This window comes from Phoenix dactylifera, chromosome 2 (assembly GCF_009389715.1).
Source record: "Phoenix dactylifera cultivar Barhee BC4 chromosome 2, palm_55x_up_171113_PBpolish2nd_filt_p, whole genome shotgun sequence".
Taxonomy (NCBI): Eukaryota; Viridiplantae; Streptophyta; class Magnoliopsida; order Arecales; family Arecaceae; genus Phoenix; species Phoenix dactylifera.
The window spans coordinates 2,771,253-2,793,060 of record NC_052393.1 but is presented as its reverse complement, the minus strand read 5'-3'; the positions used below and the strand labels follow the sequence as shown (position 1 = coordinate 2,793,060).

Here is a 21,808-nt window from a genome sequence, read left to right as displayed (position 1 = left end):
GTATTTAAGGCCACCTATCCGATGTGGGACTATTCCAATCTCCAACACCCTCTCACACGTGGAGAACCCACAGGACGAAACCCGAAGAAGGGTGACATGTGGAAAGCAAGGGGGGAGAAGGGAACTAAATGGATAGCCAAGGGATAGTTGGCTTCGATACCACTTAGCAATCCAGCCCAAAAAACTTTAATCTGATAAGAGGATGGGCCTATGTGTATTTAAGGCCACCAAGTTCCTTGCCTATTCGATGTGGGACTATCCCACTTTCCAACAAGTTTAATTACAACATCCTTGCTTGATGTATGCATTTTCTATTTAACATCACAAGAAAAGGAGTTGTGTAGGAATTATGTCGGTTTATGACTATTCCTGCTGAATAACCTTAACTGTCACTTACAAGGTGCGTACCTCTACTTTGGGTCGATGTTATTATCTTTATCGGGTGCTTGTGGATCATATACACTACTACATGCTTGTCTGGAATTATTGCTTTTGTTGATGAAACTTTTTTTATTTGAAGAAAAATGGAAATTGATGATTTTATAAGACAACAAAAAATTATATTTCCATATCAAACAACTGATTCTATTTTTGAAAATCTGTCAGGTGTATCTCTTAACAATTTTGAAAGGTTTGAAGCATCGGCTGGCTGCTGGTAATCATACTATTATGATACTGCTTGATTTCCTCCCTCAATTTTTATACTAATTTTCTTTTTAAAAATTCATTATTTCAACTGCTTTTAGAGCTACATAATTTGCTATATGAAGATCCTTGGAAAATAAGATCTTTGGAAAATAAGAGTCATTGTAATTATATAGAAATACATGTAATTCAGGGATGAATTTTAAATATGGAAGATTAGGTTTAGACGAGAGGAAAAAAGAAGATGATAACCAGATGAGAAACTTTTCTTGTGCCTGTAATAACCAGAGCAAAAGATGCACAAACAAATTACTTAAGCCACAAGGAGCAGTTGACTGGCCTATCTTCTCCATCAGAACGATAGTATATAGGTTAAATTTGACTTCTACAGTTGCTCTTGTAATGAACCCTTTGATTTTGTGCAGGTGCAAGGTTACCCAACATAACCATAGTGTTACCTACAGAAAAAACACAGATTCAATCTAGCGAAGGAGAGAAAACAATTATCGTTGCTGGAAGGTAAAACACATTTTTCTTTGATATATTCTTCTAGAATTTATTAATCCTTATCTATGAAATTTATTTGAAGTCTATGTAAAGTACCTAATGGACATTAAAAAAAAGTTTGGTGAAGATATCTATGATATTAAACAACATAGCTTTATTGATGACATCGAAGCATAAAATAATTAAGTTTATTTGAGTTGTAAATTTTATATTGAGTCAAACTCCATGAAATTTTTATTGTTTATTCACACAGTATAGACTAGAATCCCTTATTAAACAAGAAAATCATATTTTAGAGCAATGATTCAAATCCCGTAGGACTATCTGTCCTACCCCATCTTGACACTTTGGATAGGTGATGTGACATGCCGAACAAGACACTGGGGCCACGGTGGGACAAGCTCGGACTTGGGATGGTGCCCCATCCTTATGTCCCACAGAATGTCGTGCTGGGACTTGAATCCTTATTTTAGACTTGTTGAGTTCTTTTCTTGCATCATCAAATTCTTGTTTTATTGTAGCCCTTGTTGACTTGCTTCTTGAGTTGTATTGTTTTAAAGCCAGGGAATATCTTGGTAACTTTGGAGAACTACTGTATAATGTAACATTACCATTTTGTACATATGCCAGTTGGATACCCGTATAAGACAGCACTAGTACATATGGTCCCATACTAACACAGTAGTTTAATAGTTCGTGGCACAGTGAAGATGACACCAACTAGTATATGTTAGTATGGTACAGTATCGAGAGGCATACCAAGTATCAATCGACCAATATTGTATAGTCTGCCCAGTAAAGACCAGTATGACAGTCCTTAAATCCATAGTGTTGCAATCCAGCATCCTGATTGCCAATTGCCAGGATGTGGTTCTAATATATCCATCATCTCATATCTGGTGTTGGACTATTTACAGTGTATGTGGACGCAGACTGCTCCAGGTTACTACATACGAAATCTTCTGTTGCAACACTTGTCAAGAGGCTGGAATGAAGACTTTTGCCTCCTGTCCTTGAAACAGGTACCGAGTTGCTGACAGGATGGGGTCGTCACAAGATGAAACCTGAAGACATCACCAAAAAATAAAAGACAACATAATAAACTAAATATACAACACAAATAAAGTATAGGACTTGGTCATAACTTCAAAGACATAATGACCATTAGCATTCCAAGGTGACTGGAAGTTACTTTTCATATAAAAGAGCTCTTAGCCCATAGTATTTTGGAGAAAAATGTATCTGAAATTTGTTTCTGGACTCTGTTGACTGACTGGCATAGCCAATGCTTGATTTGAATTTGTTAGGAGATGTTGATCTAAAGCACGGCAGGAAGAAGTTGCATTAATGCCTGACTTGAACTTCTCAAGAGATGTTGAACTAAAGCACATAAACAGACTGACCAGAAGTAAACAAGTTGCTTTTTCACTACAGTTGCATTATAATGGAAGAATATGGCAAGTAAAAAGTCTGAAGTAATAATGAATAAGCTTGCAAATCTGTAATTTTACAGCATTAAAGCTTTTGCTAAGGCCTGAGGTCTCGGGAAGGCAGTCCTGGCATTCCATTTATAAACTTGGATCATAGTGAGTGCATTGTTTCGGTGTTTCCTATTAGTTATCTGAAGGAGTCACACCCTCTAAGACTTTACATTGTATAGAAATAATGTGCCAACTTTGTTATATGTAATCCATGTGGTAGGGTGGAGAAAGATGGTTAATAAACAGCTACATGGTGTGAAGTGACTACTATACTTTCAATTGCATATTTTAATTCAACATAAAGCCCCACACCTTGTGTTTCAATGCCCAGAAAGAAAGGTTACCTTACTTCTACAAGATGTTTTAGCTGCAAATGCTTCATGTAAGGAGCAAAGGCTTAGATTTTGTGAAATATGATTTCGTATCTTCTATACAATATATTGAGGTTGAGCCTCCGTGCAACGGAATAGTTGCTCCATTACGCCGTAGAGGTCGTAGGTTTAAAACATGGAAACAGCCACTTTGCACGGGGTATAAGGCTGCATATATCTAACCCTCTCCAGACCTTTGCAATGGCGGGAGTCTTGTGCACAAGCCACTCCTTTTATCTTCTGTACATTATATCAAAATGATAATCTAGTAGCTTTCTGATGATTCTCAGAACCATTTCCAACATGTAATTTTTTCTTTTAATCCACTGGAAAAAATAATTGAATATCTTCTCAAGCTATCTGTCCACGATTCACTAGTTCAGTGTTAATTTGACATAAATAGACTGTTAATTTTGAATAAGTCATTTATGCTCGTATTGACTTGTTTCAAAATGCAATGCAGGGTTGGTCAGGCAGTTGGTTCCTTGCTGAGGAGATTGGGAGTTCGCTATCAAGGAGACGAATCATATGGGAAGATGAGAATCACTGGTCTTTCTCTAAGACGGTGGTTTAGGCCAAAGCTCACTGGCTCAACTTTGGCCAGAAGACCAGGAGAAATGATCCCAACACCAACTCGCCTTGCAAAAGGAATAGCTGATCAGCAGCGCAGCATTCGCAACAGCAATAATCTGTCGTTCGAGTAGTAGTGTGTATACGGTACCGCATGCTGATGGCCCTGTTCATGTTGGAGTCGAGAAAGAACGACCGGCAGCATGTTGGCCTGAGTTTTGGTCTGATAATGCAAGGTTTATATTTCCTTAAATCAGGGGATAGCATTCTGTCTGGGAAAAAGAAAAATTAAAGAGAGAGCTTTCTCCTTTGAGCCGTTGGATGTGCAAGCATTGATTTAATAAACGGGAGCTTGGCTTCTCTCTTGGCATTGTTCAGGATGGGATTCCAACAAATTCAGCTTCCACATTGTCTCCAGATTTGGCAGCTTCAGACCCCGACGCAATCCATAAAATGTAAATTCTCTGCATGCTCATTTGGTTGGGATTGTATGCTATTATTGCCATGCCATGTATTATTGTCGCTTATTCTTACTTTCATTCTATGTTAGCTTTCTTACATGCTGTCAATTTCTGTTGAATATCTTCCCTGGTGTTACCCTGTTTTAAGCTCACAGGCACGTAGCGTAATAATTAGCGGTCACCAAGAAATGGGTATTGGATTTGTGCCTTGTTATGAGAATTAGATCCCATAAAGTACAGCCGATTCCAAATTCTCAAAAAAGTAAAAGAAGAGATTAGGGCCTCTTGGGGGTGTTTGCCCCTTTCTTTTGAGGAAGCAATCTGTGCAGGAAGAGCAATCTTGCTCCTTTGGGTTCTAACTTTGTTGCGTATCTATTGCATGGCATCTGTGTACGTGCCACTTTCAGTACTACAACCCATTGAAAAGATATTTAGAGCATTTTTGTGGGGACGCACTGCTGATACGAGGGGAGGCTACATCTCATATCTTGGGAGGTGGCGACGTTCCCTAAGCAAAAGAGGAGGTCTTGGTACTCCATCAACCTGCTGATTGAGAGGCAACTTCATGGTCTTCATGAAAATTTTGTATATCAACCTCATGATACTCTTCCAGACTTCGTTGGTTTGATTTTGTTTGCAGGCTTTCTTTTGTTGTCTTGTTAGTAGGCTTGGACATGGCTTTTTCCTTTTACTGTTGAAGTTTTGAATTCTTGAGCCCACCTGCTTTTCCAGCGTATGTTACTTGGGACCTCTCTCCCTGATGCATGCACTCCATCAATTCCGTTCAAGTCCCCATGCCATGCACCTTATTGTGTTGCTCTCTCCTTCGGTAGGTTCTTTGCCATCATGACCAATAAAAGTTTGGGTTGGTATGAAGGCTGATGCTTTTGGTTTTGCTGGTGGATGGTGAGGATGCCTCCGTTCGAGTTGGGGCCTCAAACGGCGACTTTCCAATCATGTTTAAAGAGAAAGGAACTGACTTGGTTATTAATAAAATTCCCGTACACATATTTCCTTTTAAGGGAATCGAGAGTATCTTGTGAGATTTTATTGAAGTACATTAGATTAAACGTCGTCAAACCACTCTGTACCCAAAAAATATCGTTAAAGCATTTATGTCAATCTTTTTTTCTTTTAAGAAAAAATAATTTGTTGCAAGTTATGAGACGTTTCCCATGAAAAGTCGAATCCGTATCTCATTCCTCCTCTCCTCTCCTCTTAATCTCTTTTATTCTCCAGCTCGACTCAATTAGAAGTCCAGAAAATTAGCTCTGAGCCCCTTTTGCACACTAATTTACTTTTAGGTCTTTATGCTTTCCATGCAAAAAAAATTTCGGATCCTTACTTTAACCTTAGAATTACTTTAGGAACTTCGTGTGAAATCAAACTTTATACATGGTAATAGGTAGAAGTGTAGAACATTATATTCTATTGGTGACTGCAAACTTAAGTTGATAAGGAATAGGTACCTCTCTTTATAGGGATTGGAAGAATAGATAATTGCAATTTTTTTGAATAAACAATTAGATTGGAGAGATTACAAGCTCGACTGATTCACATGCCATGGACCTGATTAACATATACTTGAACCTTAAAGACCGACTAAAGGATCAAAAAGGTTTGAGATCGATGAATTCGGATCTAAACTATTTCTAGAAAGCTGCTATAGATTGAAAAATAATCCAAGATATAGCATCAATGAAATTTAGGTAGAGGGCAACATCAGCATCAATCAGGGATCTTATATAGTCAAGAGGTATATTATAGAAAATATTCTTTATTCCTTTAACTACATTTCATATTCAAACTAAATCATTATTGAGAAAAAAAAAATTTTTTGTCTGTAATCCACTTCTACAATTTTTACTAAGAAACAACATGGAGACACTTGCTGCTCTACTATTGGATTTTTTTTTTTTTTTTGCTAGGGCGAATGCATCATACTACATAAATACGAATACACCCAACAAAATCTGAAAACAAAATATCACAGAGTGCCCTAGGCAACTCCTCCTCTCGGGACCATAGAGTACTGTTCGAATGGCTAGCCACATAAGTTGCTACCCAATCTGCGGCCCCGTTGGCCTCCCTGAATACATGTCGGGCCTGAAAGGTCTCTTCATCTATCCCTATGGCCTAAATATCTCGAATCAGAGGATGGTCCCTCCCATCCCGCTCGGGCTCCGATAGATTTCCTTTCTCAAGAAGAAAAATTGATGTATGCATTGTTGAGCTTTAATACCTTTCTAAAAAATGTGTAACAAACTTAACAAGAGATGTATCAAGACCGGAAACAAAGCAAAGAAGGGAGAGATTGCAGCAATATTGAAGATGGTTTTTTAAGAACGAAAAGGAAGCCTCGAACTGGCCAAAGTGTGCCGCACCTGACCCATCCTTGGCATCCCAACTAGAGACCAACATCCACCAATCTATTACATTTTTTGTTGTTGTTGTTGTTGTTGTTTTATTAGAATTAGTCTTGGTGATTAAAATGAGAACAAGAAAACTGTAAGGGAATCGGGGAAAGCAATACTTTATTCCATAGGGCTCGTTTGGTTTGCGGGAAGCAATTTTCCTCCTAGGAATATGATTCCTAGGAAACAGATTTCTAAAAAGAGGATGCCTGGACAAATATATTTGGCATGTTTGGTTGACAATGGAAAGTGACAGATTTTCAGAGTGCTTATGTTTGGTTGACCATCCACTTTTCTGAAAAAGTTATGTGTAATTTCTATTATACCCTTAATAAAAATTAGGTCTTTAATGCCTCTTTAATGCTGAAAGACTTTTTTGGAAAAAAATAAAAATGGAGTGATTTTCAGCTCACGGAAAAGTAACTTTTCGGGCTCGTTTGGTTCGCGGGAAAAGAAGGGGGGAAAGTGTGGTCAACGGGAAAGTAATGAGATGCCTCTTGTTTGGTTGGAGTTTTCAAAGAAGAGAGATGGGAAAGTTGTATTCCCATGGGAATATGATTCTCACATTTCGGGCTCGTTTGGTTCGCGGGAAGCATTTTCCGTCCTAGGAATATGATTCCTGGGAAACAAATTCCTAGGAAGAGAATGCCTAGAAAAGTATTTTTGGCATGTTTGGTTGACCATGGGAAAGTGACAAATTTCCAAGGTGCTTATGTTTGGTTGGCCATCCACTTTCCTAAAAAAGTTATATATAATTCCTATTATGCCCTTAATAAAAATTAGGTTTTTAATGCCTCTTTAATGCTTCTTTAATGCTGAAGGGACTTTTTGGGAAAAAGTAAAAATGGAGTGATTCCCGCCTCATGGGAAAGTAACTTTCCCATGTTTCTCATGGGAAAGACTTTCCCATGAAATGTGGGAATCACATTCCCATGGGAATATAACTTTCCCTTCTCTCTCCTTTGAAAACTCCAACCAAATAAGAGGCATCTCATTACTTTCCCGTTGACCACACTTTCCCCCCTTCTTTTCCCGCGAACCAAACGAGCCCTTCATGGGAAAGTCTTTCCCATGAGAAATATGGGAAAGTTACTTTTCCATGAGGCGGGAATCACTTTATTTTTATTTTTTTTCCAAAAAGCCCCTTCAGCATTAAAGAAGCATTAAAGAGGCATTAAAGACCTAATTTTTATTAAGGGCATAATAGAAATTATACATAACTTTCTCAGGAAAGTGGATGGCCAACCAAACATAAGCACTTTGGAAATTTGTCACTTTCCCATGGTCAACCAAAATGACAAAAGTACTTTCCTAGGCATTCTCTTTTTAGGAATTTGTTTTCGAGAAATCATATTCCTAGGAGGGAAAATACTTCCCGCGAACCAAACGAGCTCTTCGATGTTTCTCATGGGAAGGACTTTTCCATAAAACGTGAGAATCCTATTCCCATGGAACAACAACTTTTCTGTCTCTCTTCTTTGAAAACTCCAACCAAACAAGAGGCATCTCGTTACTTTTTCGCTGACCACACTTTTCCTCCTTCTTTTTCCGTGAACCAAACGAGCCCATAGGGTGAAACCTGTTGAATATTCTTGATGCCTTGGTAGCTTTATACTATGATGACATTGATGATAGCAATAGATGAAGGCTAAATCATGGCAAAGGTCCATGGGGATCTCCATGAAGGTGGAGGAGCAGTGGAAAATGGCAGCAATCGGTCATGGCAAAGGCGAGACGAGGAGTGATCATGCTTCACAAGGACTTATTCCAAATGTGGGGTGAAGGCAGTGGTGAGGCACGATGAACTGGGTGGGAGTGGCGAAGGGGCTGACGTCGAGGCAAGCGACATATATGACAATGTTGTTGGAGTTTTAATTAAAAAATATATTTTATATATTTTTTAAATTTTAGTTGTTTCAAATATTTTAACATATTCTTTTTTTGCGAAACATTTTTTTTTGGAAGAGTTGTAACTCATATCTTCAGAATCATCACATCTTTTTCGGTCTTTCGGATAGAGTCAATAAATAGACTCTTCTAAAATTAATTCAAAAACAATTTGATCTCTCTTTTTTCACTGATACTCTGTCTTCCAAGAGTCTACAGACAGGGAGTTCTTCTACTCTGGGCCGAGTCGGTTTGTTGTACCTTGAAGACGAGATTGCCGCAGACCTATATGTAGGGGATGAATCATATTCTTAGGGCAGTGTATATCACACACCTTGATCCAAACATGCTTTTTTCAATATTCTAATTTTATTTCAGTAGATTATTTAATTAAAAATTAAATTTTCTTATTTTTTAAGTTTTAGTTATTTTAAATGCTTTAAAATATTTTTTTGTGAGACGCCTTTTTGGAAGAGTTGTGACTCTTCGAAAGAGAACGTTGGTTTTCGAAAAGATATTTCCGAAACATGGCGTATACTTGAACCGACTAAAGGATCAAAAAGGTTTGAGATCAATGAATTTAGATCTAAACCATTTCTAGAAAGCTACTATAGATTGAAAAATAATCCAAGATATAGCATCAATGAAATTTAGGTATAAGGCGACATCAGCATCAATCAAGAGGTATATTATAGAAAATATCCTTTATTCCTTTAACTACATTTCATATTCGAACTAAATCAAATTTAATATTATTGAGAATTTTTTTTTTTTGTCTGCAATCCACTTCTACAATTTTTACTAAGAAACAACATGGAGACATCTACTATTGGATATATTTCCTTTCTCAAGAAGAAAAATTACTGTATGCATTATTGAGCTTTAATACCATGTTAGCGAACCAATCGACTCAAAAATTTATAAAATATAGGTCAAAATGTGTATCAAACTTAACAAGAGATGTATCAAGAGCGGAAACAAAGCAAAGAAGGGAGATCGAGATTGCAGAAATATTGAAGATACTTTTTTAAGAAAGAAAAAGAAGCCTCGAACTGGCCAAAGTGCGTCGCACATTACCCATCCATGGCATCCCCACCAGAGACCAACAGCCACCAATCTCTTACATATTTTTTTTTTCTTGTTGTTGTTGTTTTGTTAGAATTAGTTTTGGTGATTAAAATGAGAACAGGAAAACCTGTAAGGGCGTCGGGGAAATCAATTTATTCCATAGAGTGAAATCTGGTTGAATATTCTTGATGCCTCGGTAGCTTTATACTATAATGATATTGATGATCGAGATAGATGAAGGCTAAATCATGGCAAAGGTCCATGGAGATCTCCATGGAGGTGGAGGACCAGGAGGAGCAGTGGAAAACGGCAGCAATGGGTCATGGCTTTGGTGAGCCGAGGAGTGATCATGCTTCACAAGGGCTTATTCCAATTGTGGGGTGAAGGCACGATGAAGCTGGGTGGGAGTGACGAAGGGGCTGACGCCCAGGCAAGCGGCATATATGACAATATTGTTGGAGTTTTAATTAAAAAAATTAATTTTTGTTATTTTCTAAAATTTAGTTGTTTTAAATGCTTTAAAATATTTTTTTATGAGACGCCTCTTTTGGAAGAGTTATGATTCTTCAAAATAGAACATTAGTTTTCGAAAAGATACAGTATCTCTAATACATGACGCATTAGACTTCTCTTGGATTAATTCCAAAATAATCTAATCTCTCCTTTTCTCATTGATATCCTATCTTCCAAAAGTTTCTTCTACAGACAAAATTCTTCCGACCTTCAATTTTCTACTTTCTATCTTTTTTTTATATTTTCTGGGTATTTGAAGGAATTCGTCAGGTTAAGTCTTCTCAGCGATTATGCTCGTTGGAGAAGGATCAGATTGAGCCGGGTTGTTGTACCTTGAGAACGAGATCGCTACATACTTGCACGTAGGGAGTGAATCACATTCTTAGGACAGTGTATATCTCACCCCTGAATTCAGACAAGCTCTTTTCAATATTCTGATTTTATTCTAGTAAATTATTTCTTTATAATACTTTTATAAAATAAAGAAATAGCAGCTTCTAGGCATAATATTTCCAACACTCTAAGAATGTGATTTTGATTACACCAAAAATTGCTATTTGATCGTTTATCAAATTTTGTTCAATTGCATAGGACTAAATTTGGTTTTAATTATATAGAATTAGAAAGCTGCAAAAGTTTTTTTTCTCTCTTTACATATATCAGTCCTTTTAGAAAGTCATATTACTCCAAAAAAATTGTGCAAATAGATATTTTACAACTTTAAAAACTATACAGAAATTTTTTTGTAGATTTAAAATATTTGAAGATTTTTTCTGCAACTTTAAAGTCTGTGCAGAAATTTTATGCAGATTAAAAATTTGTGTAAAAAATTACTGTAGCTTTAAAATCCATATAGATTTTCTATAGCTTTAAATTTTGTGCAATCTATTTTCTACAATCTTTAATTTTTGTGTTGAATTTTTTGCATCTTTAAAATTTATGCAGAAAACTCTTGCACTTTTAAAAGCTATGTAGAAATTACTGTTGCTTTAAAAAACCGTGCATATATTAGATGTTCTCATAATATATACTATTGCTTTGAAAGATGTGCAAAAATTACAATATTACATACTTGTTGTATTTCTTAGTATGGTTATTTAATTTTATTGATATTATTGCTCTTTAATGTATTTATCTCAAAATGTATAATCTATCTCAAAACCTTACGAATTATAAAAGTACTAATAAAAAGATGAATTAACCAGGGATTTGTCTATGAGTAGAGTCTTAGATTCATCGAGGGGGATGGGGCCTAAGCCCACTATTTGGTCACCGATAATATATTTCTAACCTCTATGAATGGAGATTCTATGAAGGAGGTTTAATATGATAGAAACAAAGTTGATTGAGTGATCGTGCTAGAGCATATTTTTTGGAGTATATCTCCTCTCGTCCCTATGATGAGTGCTCTTATCAGTGACAAAAATATATTGGAAAGGTCGAGTTATACTCTTAATGAGTTTAAGATAGAAAATCCGTAGAATATTAGGTCACAAATATCCTTGAAAGACTTACCTATGTGAGAATTGTCGTATAGGCCGCGACTAGGATTTTTGGCTAACCCTAATAAACTTCTCACAAAAAATCAAGGTACTAAGCACAAAGCCTTTAAATAGCACTAATCATATAAAGACCCAATTGATTCATACTGTATGTGCGATAAGCAGAGGTCTGAGTCAAAAGATCTAGTTCAAAGTCTAATCTACTCTAGTTTCTTCAGATAGATACTATCAACACTAAGTGAGGTTCAAGTCCATAGAACATCCCACCTATTGCACGGTATAAGTTGCCTAGATATTCTAATTTATAATTTTCAAAAAAGTTAAATATTTTGTGGGAGATTGTTGGAGTTTTAATTAAAAAAGATTTAAATTTCTTATCCCCTAAATTTTAGTTATTTTAAATGCTTTTTTTTTGTGAAACGCCTCTTTTGGAAGAGTTGTGACTCTTCGAAAGAGAACGTCGGTTTCTGAAAAAATACGGTGTTTCCGAAACATGACGTATCTTCGAAATCATCACGTCTCTTCCGTCTTTCGAATAGAGTCTATAAATAGACTTCTTCGGGATTAATCCAAAAACAATCCGATTACTCTCTTTCTCACTGGTACTCTATCTCTCAAGAGTTTCTTCTACAGATAGAGAGTTCTTCCACCCTTCAACTTTCTGCTTTTTATCTTTTTGTTTATTTTCTTGACATCTGAAAAAGTCGGTTGGGTCAAGCTTTCCTAGTGATCATACTCGTTAGAGGAGGATCGGACTGAGCCAGGGAATACTTTAGGGATAAGGTCGTCGCACACCTGCACGTAGGCGACGAATCACGTTCTTAGAGAAGTGTATATCACACGCCTCGATCCAGGCAAATACTTTTCAATACTCTAATTTTATTATAGTAGATTATTCCTTTATAACACTTTTATTAAATAAAGATATAGTAGTTTTTAGGAAAAATATTTTCAACAAATGTTATGGATGCTGAGGTTGAGAAAGCTTCGAGAGGGTGGTGAAATTTTCAGTTAAGGATTTGAGCTGAATGGGAGTTGGCTTAAATTGGAAAAACTCTGGGTCGTTGTCTGGAAGGGAAAAAGATGATGGTTTTAGATGGTTGGTTGGTTGAGGAAGAAGCACTTGATTTTTGAATACCCCCCTATATATATCAAAATTCACTATATCGATTGGTACCGCATTATACCGAACATACTATATTGTACCGTACAACTTCCATATCATACTACATACCGGTAGTATAATAGAATGGTAGCTGTATGGAGTTCGGTACTGAGAGAGGCGAAAAGTCTGTATTGCTTGTGCAGTGTAACATGATTCTTCTGGCTGAACAATTGATCACCTCATGCTTCTAAATGGCTAATGAAATGTGGAATTAAATATATCTCAGCATACTTGGATCGCTTTGGACGGTGACGAGAATAAGCTATGCCGGGGTGAAAGCTACAGGAATGAGAGAAAAATGCGAGAGGTTTATCAAAACTCATGCCTCGTAATAAGCTTCTGAATACAAGCTTCTGAAGGCAAAAGCACATTACAGTGTAAGGTGCTTTCAGTGGAAATTTGCAAGGGAACGACTTACAACATCCATCCTAAAGGCTTCAAAAGGACTCTCAAATCTAGGTTATTCTAAATCACATCATAGAGCTCTCCCCACGTTATTAGGGTGAAGAAATATTATAGATTATTCTACTTGATGTATACGAAATGAAAACTTCTTAACATTTTAAAAACATTTTGTGATTCAAGAGGCTAATATTTCTAAATCACCAGTATCTATATGATGGCACCACAACTATAAAATAGATGAGCACTGCTCCAAATAAATAGGATCTAGACAAACTATAAACAATTTAAATATTTTCCGATTCAAAAGACCAATTTTTTTTAAAATCACCAGTATCTATGGGATGGCGCCACCACTCTAAACAAGTAGGACCCCGTCAAAAATCTAAGAAACGACGCTCCTTCATTGTGTTTATAGATCGCATTTGGTTGTAAAATAAATTAAGCCTAAATAAATAAATTAATTTACTCCTAAACTTTTTATTGATTTTCTGAAAAAAATAGTTTTATAAATCTTAGGTTATACATTTTCTCTCAAAATAACTATTTTCAATCCTCCTTTAATTCACTGCAGCACCTCCACCATCCCTCCTCAAAAAAAAAGAAAAAGGAAACTAAAACTTAGCCTTAAATTCATTAATTACAGTCATGCTTATAATATCATAAGCACAAACAAGGGCTTTATAGTCTAATTGCGCCCAAACCATATTCAATTAAGAAGCTCAACACCCATCCTTTTTTGTTTTCCTTAAGGAGGCATTTGATATAGAGTGATCATCTCAAAATCAAGATCAAGAGTGATGTGACTGGAGATAATGAGATTACCGCATTTGGTTGCGCCACGATATCCTACATGATTCTAAATCATCCTCACTTCTCAAATTATTAAGGTTGGAAATCTAAAATTACCCCAAAGCAGTGATCTTGAGCTTAAAATTGAAGACAATAAAACACATTGGTATATTAATATAGAGTGATGTAGACCACTGTCATCCTATATGGTAATGATCTCGAATCACCTCTATCTCTCAAATTACTACCTAACCCAGTGATAAAATATCTATTCCTGAAGTCAGAAATCTAAGATCATGCCAAAGCAATGATCTTAAGCTGAAAATTAAGAACAATAGAAAACGTTAGTATATTAATATTAATTTTATAATAACAAATAATATATCTTTATATGATTAATAATTTATTGGACCAATAATTTATATAATAACAAAAGCACGTCCAAATCCAAATCTAAATCCAAATCCAAGACCTTCTTTTCAGTCTACGCACAATAGAAAGCAATTCAGATTAGCCTAATTGCTTTAATGGCATTCCTTAACAACCCAATCCTCTCTGAATAAAGGATGACCATGACATCATATCATGATCCCCACCGTGGGTCCCTTACAACTTTGACTTCCAAACCTAACTCCTCCGATGCCATCCCATGGCCATAATTCGCCGATAAACGCACGCCATGTATGACCCATGAGACAAACGTGTAATCCCCACTCACCTCTTCTTTCCTTCCTTTCTTCTCTTTTTTCAGAAAAAAAAAAAAAAAAAAAGATACAAGTGTAAACGCCGCCTCCGCATCCGGGGCCAGAATAAGAGGATCCAATCGCCCGCACGGAGACCACGCTCCCGAGCCCGGACCAAGCCTTATGGCTCTCTCCACTCTCTCTACCGCCAAAGCCCACGGCTCCCACCGCCTCCTCCTTTCCCCTCTCCCCTTTCCCATCTCGAGAAGGAGCGCCGTTGGATTCCAAAAGACGCATCTCTGCCCATCGAACCCTCTCTACCATTCCAACTCCCTCGCCTCGGCCGTCCCGATGCCGGTCTCCTCCACGCCCTCCGCCCGGCACGGCGGCGCCGTCCGGAGCTCCCTGATCGACCCCGACGGCGGCGCGCTGGTGGACGCGGTGGTGCCCCCGACGGAGCGGGCGGCGCGGCGGGCGGAGGCGGCGGCGCTGCCGGCCGTGAGGATCGGGCCGGTGGACCTGGAGTGGGTCCATGTGGTGTCGGAGGGGTGGGCCAGCCCGCTGCGGGGGTTCATGCGGGAGAAGGAGTACCTCCAGAGCCTCCACTTCAACTCCCTCCGCCTCACTGACGGCTCCGTCGTCAACATGTCCCTCCCCATCGTCCTTGCCATCAACGATGCCGACAAGGAGGCCATTGGCGACGCCGCCACCGACGTCGCTTTGGTCGGCCCCGGCGGCGATTTCGTCGCCATCCTTCGAAGGTTGGTGCTCGTCTTTGCTTCGTTCTTTCTTTCCTCTAATTTTGTTTAATTATTTTGCCAAAAAAATCTGATTCTGATGGGGAATGATGCAAGGTGCCGTCTTGAGCACTGCGAATTCTATTCATGTATTGTGCTTAGTTTTGGTGATTTGAAACTAAGAAATGTTTTTGTGGAATGTACTCTATTGCCTCTGATTTTGACTCCAAAAGTTGAAGCAACTAGATTGAAGGAAAAGGTGATGAGATGTGGGTTTTTGTCTGAATGGGGCACTTTGTGAGAGGGTTTTTTTTTTTTTTGTGGAATAATATTCTTATATCTTCTTCTTCAGGGGGAGTGAGTTGCAAGTGGTGGTGCTGGTTTTTTTTGGAGTTTTGGTGTGGTACTATTTAATGATCAAATCTATGCCTAGGCTGCCATTCTGAGGCGTGCCTTAAGCTGCACAGAGTTTAATTGATGGATGTATATCGTCAATAACTTCTGGACAGGAGGGTACTGGGATAATCAAATATGACTTATCGCATGCCTAGTTTATTTGTAGAATGATAGAATATTATGAGATTTTCTTTCATTTGATTTCACTGAACTCTCTTCTGTTAGGATGTTTCATCGGTAAAAGATCCTACCAGATATGTGGTGAGGCATTTGGAAAGAAATGAGATGAAAGTCTCCAGACAAACAGAGATTTGAAATCTTATTGTCTTTAGATATTCCTTTTGGGCCATAACTTTGGAAGTAAGCATTTGTAATCTATTGGAGGCTTTTTTTTGGCTTGGGGGGGAAGGCTTGTTTAGTTTCCTTTCTACCTTTGTAACCTTTTCTATTTATCTTTCTTTATTTTCTCCTTTCTAAAGTTTTAAGTATGGAGCCCTTGGTTTAAGAATCATTCCATGCCTGAGCTGCCACTCTGGGGCATATTTCAACCTGAACATTTTAAAAGACTGGTGGTGGTGGACAAGCACCTAGGAATCATCTAGAACCTAGGTGTCAGGCAGATGCTCAAAGATCAGGTCATTTCAAGAATAATAAATCCAGAGGAACTAAAACATATGAGGGTGTATATAAAAAAAAAGTTATAGTCCATAAAGTGGAACATATCAAATGAGATAAAGCAAGTCAATGAGAAGTACCAACTTGGCAACACTCGATACTAAGCCAGAATTCCACCTTGTCCTCCATACTTGAAAATGATGCAAAATATTAAAGCTGATGCCCAGATGTTCCAATTTAGGCGTTTGTCTTTTAGAAAATAACTCAACTTGCATAATTCAATGAATTAATTGGTGTGCCAGGCACTCATGCATAATTAGTTGGTTCTCCAAGTTCTAAATACAGGTCTAACATCACTATTTCCAACTCATAGTACCTAGATCCATCCAATCTAGATTACCCCAGTGAGCAAGTGTATTTATTCAATATTTATGTGATTATATATGGAGCATTAAAAGCAAAAAGGTTGGTTTAGGCCAGATGTTGGTTTCTAGTTGGCAATAGATGATTTAGAGGCTGGCAACTTAATCTAGTGAATACAAGTTTCAAAAGCTAGCTTGTTCATGCCAGAACCTGATACTGGCTTCTCGATGCCAGAATTGCCCCTAACTTGTATGAAATAGTGGAGTAATGCTGGTTTCTTGTATTATACGATAATTTCCATGTTGGAAAGAAAATAAAAGAGGAGAAACTAAGAGAAGGAAAGTTGTGTAGGATTTAAACATGCTTAACCTTATTTTTGGTTTATTACTCGAACTTCTTGCTTTTTAAAAGCAAACATGCTTAAAAATATTTATCTTCAATAAACAAATCTAATGTTTATCAATAATTTTTTTTTTTTTTTTTGCTTTTAATTCATATGTAATGAGCCATGAATCCAGTTTTCATCCACATGTTCTATTCTATGCTAATATATAGGTTTAAATAATCAAAAGTCAAAGGGCTTTAACTTGCGTAACAAATTTATGCATATATGCAATTATTTTACATCTTATCTATGTATGGTACAATTGTTGCACTATATTTCAAAGAAATCTATTTCAGAGGAGAAGATTCTAAAGGCCTTTAACTTGAATTACTTGTTTAAGCATACAATGCATGAATCTAGTCTCTAAGTCTTTTGAGTTGATTCTTGATTGTCTACTAGGGTATTAGGAGAACTTACCAGACATACTACGAGTCCAGATTTTACATTTTTAATTTTATAATGGTAGCGGATGTTGATATGAGGACATGGATATAAATAATTCACCACCCTATGTTACTGCATCAGAAGCAACAGAACAGTAAGTTTAGGATATTTCTCCTGTTTCATACTGTTTTAGCTAAGGGTTTCATTCAATATCTTGATGTAACAAACTAAGTGTACTTTTCTCATATGCAGAATTGAAATATACAAGCATAATAAAGAAGAAAGAATTGCCAGAACATGGGGAACAACAGCTCCTGGGCTACCTTATGTTGAGAAGGTAATTAGCCCAGCTGGAAAGTGGCTCATCGGAGGAGATCTTGAAGTGTTAGAACCTATCAAATATAATGATGGCCTTGATCACTACAGGCTCTCTCCTCGAGAACTCCGCAAGGAATTTGACAGACGCCAGGCTGATGCTGTATTTGCTTTTCAGTTGAGAAACCCTGTACATAATGGCCATGCTTTGTTAATGAATGATACTCGCAGGCGCCTCCTAGAAATGGGCTACAAAAATCCTGTTCTACTACTTCATCCTTTAGGTGGTTTTACCAAGGAAGATGATGTGCCTCTGGCTGTGAGGATGGAACAGCACAGCAAGGTCTTTCTCCTGGTCTTTATGATACTGAGTCTTTCTTTGTTGCAAGGCTTTACTGTTTGCTTACATGCTATAGACCATGTGAATTTTGATATACTTTTTTCTTTTTTAAATACAGGTTCTAGAAGATGGAATTCTTGACCCTGAGACTACTATTGTAGCGATATTCCCTTCCCCCATGCATTATGCAGGACCAACAGAAGTACAGTGGCATGCTAAGGCAAGAGTCAATGCGGGGGCTAATTTCTATATTGTAGGCCGCGATCCTGCTGGAATGAGTCATCCAACAGAGAAGAGGGACTTGTATGACCCTGATCATGGGAAAAAGGTTTTAAGCATGGCTCCAGGCTTAGAAAAGCTTAATATCTTACCTTTCAGGGTACGTTATCATATATCACTGGTTTTACTTTTTAGCCATGCCATTTGTGTTAAACCTGTCGATGCCATTATATGCATGATATTTATACTGTTGCCTCGTGAGCACAGGTGTAATTCCTTCACCTATAAATGATCTGAAAGTTGAGTTCTTGCTAGTTGCAACAAGCAGAGATAGCTAAATAGTTTTGTTAGCTTGTTACTTGATTGTGCTGTAAAATCCATCACCTGTTTCACTTTGAAATTAGTAGAATTATCTTTTGTGAATGGTCCCCCCCCCCCCCCCCTTCTCTCTATTCCTGCTCTGTGCTTCGTAATTATAGCTCTTAGTTATTGTGCATAACATGGATTGTCACATAGCAAGGGTAAAAAAGATCTCTGATCCATGGCGACAGACATTGTTTTTGATACAACATGTGTGTATTAATGCTTCCAGGCTGGACTCATGCAGATGTAGTGTGTTGAACATGTTGGTGTGCCATTTTGGTTTGGTAAACAAGCTAGACTTGGTTTGTAGTGACTAACTGGTTTCTAAAGCATCATTGAATGGGAACCAGTTTAACCTATTGGTTGTAAATCTGGTACTGTTATTATAGGAGCTTCTTGTACTCTGTATGTATCAAAGTGATAAGCAAGTTAGAATTTGTTTGAGCTGACCTTTATGGATTCATTCCTTACATAATACAAATGCATCAGTGGATTATCAGATGGCATCCAGCAGGCTTACATGCTGGACAAAGCTAATGCAATGTGCCAATATGACTCTCTGAGTAGTGGAGAAAGCTGTTATTCTCATTGCATGATCCTTAGAATTGGAAATGCGATCTCCATGCATTTGGTTTCTTCTACCAGTTTAATCTCTAAATGGCACTGTTGTCCTTCACATGTATTACTGCTCACAGGTAGCAGCATATGATACAGTGGAAAAGAAGATGGCATTCTTTGATCCTTCTCGTGCTCAAGACTTTCTCTTCATCTCAGGAACCAAGGTACGGCGCATATTCTTCTGATTTGCCTCTTTCCACTCAAAACATGACATGCTTGCTATTATGACCATTTACTGAATACAGTTCAAACCTTTCGAGAAATGATAGTATCACCTAATTTGATGCAGCAAGAATAACCTTGCACTGTAATTTGTTATTTTTAACATTATATTCAACGTGTTTGAGTTGTCTACATCTTTGTTCCAGATGCGCACTTATGCAAGAAACGGGGAGAGCCCTCCTGATGGTTTTATGTGCCCAGGTGGATGGCAGGTTCTAGTTAGCTATTACCAGAGCTTGCAAAGTGAAGAAACAGGGAAACAGTCAGTTGCTATGTCTGTTTAATCTCTGGAAATTGATGGTGCCATTCAGGATTGAAGCAGTGAAGGGATTAAGCTGACTTCTAGTTGAAAGCATCGGCTATATTGTATTGGCTCTATTGAATTTTAGGGTCTCTACTTAGATTCTTTAATTTTCTTATCATTTAGTTTCAGTTATCTTATGGTATGTTTGTCAGTCAATAAAAGGGAGGAAATATGAATGTTGTAACGACCAGCGATTGCTGTTCAATACTATCTAAAAATTCCGCCCTTTCTTTTCGCCAAGAGATGTTGGCCCTGTATTTTTTAGATTTTAATTTATTTATTATCCAATTTTAAGCAGAGATTGGAAGATGTGAGATCATCTCTCCCTAAAGCTACCACTAAAAATAAGAAAATGGAGTCCCAGCTTATTATATAGCCATTTGATTTTTTGTTTTTCTTCCTTCCTCATCCTTAATTCAAGGGAATTGCAAGCAGACATGGAAGGATAAGTGAATGATAGGAGTCATCGAATTTAGGATTTTCATGTATTGCAGAAGAAGTAGATGCACTTCACACCATTCTTGATTTTTGAGTTGCAATCAGTTTTTTATCCAAAAAAAATTGTAAGTAGTTCATAATTCAGAAAAATTGGTGTAAATCCCCTGCAAATCTCCTAGCACTTAGATTTCTCTTCCCAAGTATCTGAAGACTGGCTCGGCTCTTGTTTGCTCCTCTCTACGACTCATTATCTTTGTTTCTTTCTGCTATGGTCAAGTTTAGATGCTCTCATACCAAAAGTTCCAAGAAATCCATGCGCCTATAGGCCTCTTTCTACCCAAAAACACTAATGAAAAGATCGAGCCCCCTTTTTTAAACCCCCCATATATGTATATATATATATATATATATATATATATATATATATATATATATATATGATTATGAGAAACACAAGATCCATCGTCATTCATTGTTACAATCATTGAATATTCCTCTTAATCAATTACATAGTGTATGCAAGATGTTAGTATTACCGAGACACGCAGGCAGGCTTTGTGCATGACTAAGCTATTTCATTTAGAAGTTATATATCATCTTTTTGTTGTTAGCCAAAAGCTAATTAGTCTAAAATGACTATCCATGCGAGTTAATGCGTAAGCACTAGATATGAGATAAATTAAATAGATGTTACGAGATAAACAATAACATGTCAAAGGATATTTTTGTCTTGTAAATGAAATTTGCTGGCTTTTAATTTGCAGGTTGAGTGCCAAACCCTAATTAGTTCAATATATTCAATTTGCGCTGAGTTAAATCTTGCCCCATTATAGCTTGATGATGAAATTGTCAAGCTTGATTTTGACCCTGTAACTAATTTAGGCCAACTTATGGGATCAAAAATCAAGCTTCGGATCAATGCTTAGATTTATTTTTTTTTTGTGAGAATTGGAGCCCCCTTTTTCCCATCCTTTATTCTGTACCCACCCCATCTTGAACTAGATCCCTTAAGCAAACGAGTTATTGCTTGCAGAATTGAGGATTTATATACATGACAGTTGAAGCCAGTGCTGATATCCTTTGAAGTTGAGCCCTGTCCCTTATCACAAGTGGCATCTACCACACAAACCGAGATTTGATGGTAGCTCAGGTATAAATCTTTTGTTTTTTTATATTCGTTATGCTTAGCCTGAACTTTGTCGGCCTAATTTTTATGTTTTGGGCTCTAAGGACAGGTCAGGCATGGGCTTGGAAGGTAGGCCTGAAGGATCTTCTTGGGCCAGAAAGGTGGGCCCGAAGGATAAGCCAGGATTGGGCCTAGAAGGTAGGCTTGGAAGATGGGCCTAACCAGGCCCTGATATAAGTAACATATGTTGGTGTTGCGATAAAGCCTGGACCGGCCCGGCCCACGAACGGGTGTATTTACCATCGCCGTTTACACTGTAGCGCGCCATCAGCTCCCACACGAACCGTCCGCCATCGGAAGCCGTTCACCTTCTAACGCATTTCATCCTTCAGATCCCCACTAATTGGACGGCCGAGATAAATTCAGAGCGACCGCCGTTTCGCGCGTCCGCTCACCACAGGCGCCAACGGCCCCCTCTGACGAGCCATGATGTACTCGACACGTGTTGCAAGGGCAGATCCG

General features: G+C 37.7%; 2 protein-coding genes across 10 annotated transcripts in view; both read left to right on the top strand.

Moving 5' to 3' along the window:
* Positions 1-4,171, top strand: part of LOC103715437 (pentatricopeptide repeat-containing protein MRL1, chloroplastic) — a 40,034-nt gene extending 35,863 nt beyond the window's left edge. For 8 of the 9 annotated variants that reach the window (XM_039117307.1, XM_039117296.1, XM_039117291.1 and 5 more), the window contains 3 exons: positions 607-655; positions 1,071-1,164; positions 3,468-4,171. In XM_039117307.1, coding sequence (XP_038973235.1) covers positions 607-655; positions 1,071-1,164; positions 3,468-3,708 — 384 coding nt within the window. In that variant the 3' untranslated portion in view covers positions 3,709-4,171. Of the gene's footprint in view, positions 1-606; positions 656-1,070; positions 1,165-2,069; positions 2,175-3,467 lie in introns of all 9 variants that reach the window. The other variant, XM_039117305.1, reaches the window with a different exon arrangement.
* A 10,401-nt stretch (positions 4,172-14,572) lies between these two features.
* Positions 14,573-20,031, top strand: LOC103715436 (ATP sulfurylase 2). Its single transcript, XM_008803051.4, has 5 exons — positions 14,573-15,222; positions 17,594-17,999; positions 18,115-18,375; positions 19,274-19,360; positions 19,565-20,031. The coding sequence occupies exons 1-5, from the start codon at positions 14,645-14,647 to the stop codon at positions 19,700-19,702; spliced, it is 1,470 nt and encodes a 489-aa protein (XP_008801273.2). The 5' UTR covers positions 14,573-14,644; the 3' UTR covers positions 19,703-20,031.
* Positions 20,032-21,808: the final 1,777 nt, after the last annotated feature.

Coding starts and splice junctions, on each gene's coding strand:
- LOC103715436 (XM_008803051.4), top strand. CDS start 14,645: ATGGCTCTCTCCACTCTCTCTACCGCCAAAGCCCACGGCTCCCACCGC. Junction 15,223..17,593: donor TTCGTCGCCATCCTTCGAAG/GTTGGTGCTCGT, acceptor TCTCATATGCAG/AATTGAAATATACAAGCATA. Junction 18,000..18,114: donor GGATGGAACAGCACAGCAAG/GTCTTTCTCCTG, acceptor TTTTAAATACAG/GTTCTAGAAGATGGAATTCT.